The sequence below is a fragment of the Microtus ochrogaster genome, unplaced genomic scaffold, assembly GCF_000317375.1.
Source record: "Microtus ochrogaster isolate Prairie Vole_2 unplaced genomic scaffold, MicOch1.0 UNK1638, whole genome shotgun sequence".
NCBI lineage: Eukaryota > Metazoa > Chordata > Mammalia > Rodentia > Cricetidae > Microtus > Microtus ochrogaster.
This window is the reverse complement of record NW_004950736.1, coordinates 1-4,608: the sequence shown is the minus strand read 5'-3', so window position 1 is coordinate 4,608 and position 4,608 is coordinate 1. Positions and strand designations below refer to the sequence as shown.

Sequence of the window (4,608 nt, the reverse complement as noted above, 5' to 3'; positions counted from 1 at the left end):
TGTAGCCCCGGAATGCCTGGAACTATGTAGACAAGGCTTGCCTGGAACTTAGGGTGTAGGCAGAGACCTGCCTGCTTCTGTCTCCTGGGTGTTGGAGTGAAAGGAGTGCTCCTCCACACCCAGACCTGCTGGCTTTTTATGTGAGTTCTGGAAACTCCGACTCAGGTTCTCATGCTGATGCAGCAGGCACTTTACCAACGGAGCCATCTCCCCGGCCTAAGATATATAGATCTTGAGAACCAAACCCCTATTCTTTTTGCACTTGGCACATCCATTAGGTTCTATCGTAAAAATCTCTCCACAGGGCAGCTCCTCTCTTCCCAACACTGTGTCACTAGTAGAACAAATGGAAGCCAAAAGGAATTATCTTCCCTCATGGTGGGCCTGCTAGAGTCAAGTGGAGTATGGGATGTCTGCTTCTGGCGTCTTGGTTCTGCCATGGGCCTGCCTAACCTCCTCCTATTTCTGAGATGTGACTGTCACTGAAACTCTCCAATTCTTATTTCACAGGAATCCAGACGGGGATGCCAAGCCTTGGTGTCACGTGCTGAAGGACGGAAAGCTGACGTGGGAGTACTGTGACGTGCCCCCGTGCTGTAAGAGCGACTTCGCCACCCCCTTCTCCCAGGCTCACCTCGTCACTCATTTCTCTGCTTCCTCCTGTGTCTTCACCACTGTCTTAGCTTCTGTAGCTTCTGGACTTCCAGGAAGGCCAGGCCCTTGGGGCAGGGGGCTTGCATGACTGAAGCCCTGGGAGACAGTCATACCCATCCAGATCTGGAAGATGATAGGGAGGGACAGAAAGGAAGACCAATCTCTTCAAATACAGTAGGCTCCAACTTTTCTCTCTGGCCAGGTGGTGACAGTCCCGGTGACCATGAAGAGAAAGAGGTCTCACATTGTGGCTCCTTAGATACCAGTTGTTACATTTCTCCAGTAGCCTGGAGATGGGAGACTTCAGTGTCCCTCTGTTCTAAAATGCCCTCAGAAGTCATGTGACCCACCAAGTTCTGTGCACTTCCACATCCCCGTGGAGCCCATTTAACACAAGGGAACCGAGTTCATAAGAGAGGACGGGAGACAAAAATCCTCAAGTTGGCACATGTCCCCAGCATGAAAGTTTGGTTTGGAAATTGCCCAAGAATAAATTACTACTCAGTTCCCATGAGCACACAGATAGCCAGAGTGTTCTTCAAAGAACAAACTCTAATTGGAAAGTAAGACACAAACTGAGCTCCTAGCCAAGCCATTTGTGATGGGTTTGTCTTGGGAAGTCCACAAGGGCCTCAAAGGCTATGGGGTTAATGAGAGGCTTGTGATGCCGTGGAACTTGACTTGGCTGAGTAGCTGGAAAAGCAAAGGGTTCTCAGAAGGCAGTCGGCAAGACTGCATGATATCTTAAACCAAGAAATTGCTCTAGGCAAGATTAGAAGGAGCAGGGCACCGAAGAGAGAACCCGCTTTTGGAGTCGGGCAGACTCGGGTTCTAATCCCGGTGTCACTGTGACCTTCAGTGACAGTTTCTCCGCCTTCCTAGTATTGGGAAGGATAAAGATACACATGTATAATATTAGGCAAATCACTATACAAACAAAGGAAAGCTGTGGCTCTCCTCATCATTAAGAGAGTTAAACCCTATCGTGTCAGCGTGCTCCAGGGCAGCAGCCAGCAGAAATCAGGTTCTGTGGTGGGTTCTCTCAGCCTTGTGCCCACCCTACAGGTCTGACCCCGTCCCCTTCTCTGTTCTTTCCTCTCCAGCCACCTGTGGCCTGAGGCAATACAAACAGCCCCAGTTTCGAATTAAAGGCGGGCTGTTCACAGACATCACCTCGCACCCTTGGCAGGCTGCCATCTTTGTCAAGAACAAGAGGGCTCCTGGAGAGAGGTTCCTGTGTGGAGGAGTGCTGATCGGTTCCTGCTGGGTGCTGTCTGCGGCCCACTGCTTTCTGGAGAGGTATGGACTTCTCATTCTGGAAGGCTCTGGAGCCAGCCCATGGGAGTCACTCACTTGGCAAAACCCAAGAGTAATTCTTAAAAAATTGCAAAACATCCTAATGCTGTTTTCCTGCCAGGTTTCCCCCCGATCATGTTAAAGTGGTCTTGGGCAGAACATACCGGGTGGTTCCTGGAGAAGCGGAGCAGACATTTGAGATTGAGAAATATATAATCCATAAGGAATTTGATGATGACACTTACGACAACGACATTGGTAAAAGGCCATTCTAGTCATACGCCCTTATTTCTCACCCCGTCCCTCCCCGCACTATGTCACCCATCTCCTTTCTCTTGGCACCAGCATTACTGCAGCTGAGGTCAGATTCCAAACAGTGTGCCCAGGAGAGCAGCTCTGTCAGCACCGCCTGCCTTCCTGACCCCAACCTGCAGCTTCCTGACTGGACAGAGTGTGAGCTGTCTGGCTACGGCAAGCATGAGCAAAGTAAGTGGAAGGAAGTCTTGGTTCCCTCCTTATCTATCGTGTGGTCATCAGGCAGATGGAGGGGAGGTGGTCACACAATGTTCTGCTCCCAGTTCTGGTGTGACATATTAAAGTGCAGGCAAAGACTGCCTGTCTGTATGATGGGAAGCTACTACCTGCTTCCTGCCTTTATAGGGACGCCGTGTGTGGATGCCAGAAAGTTGGGACAGGGAAGTACTCTGAAGAGCTTTTATAGTCCAGTGGAGACAGGGAGGAAGGGTGTAAAGGTGTCTGTGTTCTTAGACGCTGGGAGTTGTACAGGCTGAGCTTGTACCCCAAACTTGCCTCTGGCTTAGCTGTGGGACCCTGGATGGGTCATTCTGCTTTCTAACAATGTCAGCAAATATGAGATAAATTACCCTGAAGATAGGAAAGGTTTGTTTGTGCTCATGGGTTTGGAAGTTTCAGACCGTGGTCAGTTGGCTCAGTCTGTGGGCTTGTGGCAAATCCATACGTCACAGGAGGCGTCCAGAGACGTGGGGCCGTGCATCCCGGTGTACCACGCAAGCATATGGAGAAAAGGGAGAGTCTGGGTCTTAATATCCCAGCCACAGTCGTAGCTTCCTCCTCCCAGAGCTACTTCTTAAAAGGTCTGCCATCTCCAAAGAGCACCACGGGTCTAGCCTTCAACACACGTGGCCCTTGAGGGAATGATTATCCAAGCCAGATGTGTATTTTTGTATTATTTTATGAAAGTTGCCTCATATATTCCTATAATGGTTCCCAACTTGCAATCCCAGTGTCCCGGGACTTCAGGTGTGGACCATCAGATTGAGCTTAAACACTTAAAAAAAATGTTTCTTAATTACCGAAGCCTCACTTTTCTCACTCCCAACATAGAAACAGGGCAGGCTCCCTGATTAAATTATAAGGAATAAATGATAGAATGCCTGATTAAATCGATGGTTCTCTCTTGGGGAGATTTCACCACCCAGGCCATGACTGGCAGTGTCTGGAATCATCATGGTGGTGGTGTCACATGTCTGGCTGAAGGCTGATCCTGGCCTTTGGTTAGGAGGGAGGGGCTGCCAAACATGTGTGGGATACAGGACACTCTTCATGCTGGATAACTGTGTAGTCCAACTCTCAGTGGTGCTACTGAGAAACGTGACCTCACCTTAGAGACAGTAAAATGTAGTGCGTGTCATAGGAGACAGCCTGCTTTGGGTCAGCTGGAAAATTCAGCTTCCTCATTCCAAAAGGCTTGTGAGTGATGCTTAGATCCTAAGTCACCCGGACCTTCTCTTTCAGCGTCTCCTTTCTTCTCTGAGCGGCTGAAGGAGGCTCATGTGAGGTTGTACCCATCGAGCCGTTGCACGTCACAGAATTTGTTCAATAAAACCGTCACAGACAACATGCTGTGTGCAGGAGACACCCGAAGTGGAGGCAGCCAAAATCTCCATGATGCATGTCAGGTAAATGCCTTGGATGCCCCGACATTCTGGGTCCTCTTCTGTGCCCCGGCAAGAGGTTCTTAAGCAGGGGGAAAGAGTGAAGCCACAGTGGAGGGTGAGATGCTGGGATTCGAAAGTGGAGCTCCAAAGACGAAAATGGTAAAGGCCAAAGCTTCTCAAACTTAAGACATCTGATCTGGGGGTTGGAGAGATGGTTCCAGGGGGTAAGAACACTGGCTTCTCTTCCAGATGACCCAGGTTCAATTCCCAGCACCCACATGGCAGCTCACATCTGTCCAGTTCCAGGGCTTCTGACACCCTCACACCAGACATCCATACAGATAAAACGCCAATGAACAAAAAATAAAAATAAATTATTTTTTAAAAAAACTGGTTTGTGGACAGGAAGCTAGTGTGGGATTTCCCTGTGGGCCCTATTGAAATGATAGATTAAGCAACATAATTAAATGTTTGACTTCTGATGGTGTTGGGGAAGTTGGGCCTATTTTTTAGGATGAGGAAAGACATCCCCTTAGGATGCAAGATATGGATAGGATGTGAGAAAGAGTTCTCACAGTTCAGCTTCAGCCTGGGAAGCAGTTTTAGGTCCTCAGTGTCCAGGCCTTACTGAATGTGGTACTCACATTTCCTGATTACTAAGGTGATAGGAACAACCTCCGACATTAAGACCCAGATAGTAACCAGCATAGAGCAATTGCTGACATTAACAGCCAGATAG

General features: G+C 49.0%; 1 protein-coding gene across 1 annotated transcript; it reads left to right on the top strand.

Annotated features, from left to right (window-relative positions):
* Positions 1–470: 470 nt before the first annotated feature.
* On the top strand, positions 471–3,890 carry LOC101986081 (tissue-type plasminogen activator-like; the record flags this gene model as incomplete). The annotated part of the gene is made up of 5 exons (XM_005372331.1): positions 471–596; positions 1,758–1,953; positions 2,072–2,208; positions 2,296–2,436; positions 3,727–3,890. Coding segments are annotated over 5 exons (764 nt in total), but the record flags the coding sequence as incomplete, so codon positions are not given.
* Positions 3,891–4,608: the final 718 nt, after the last annotated feature.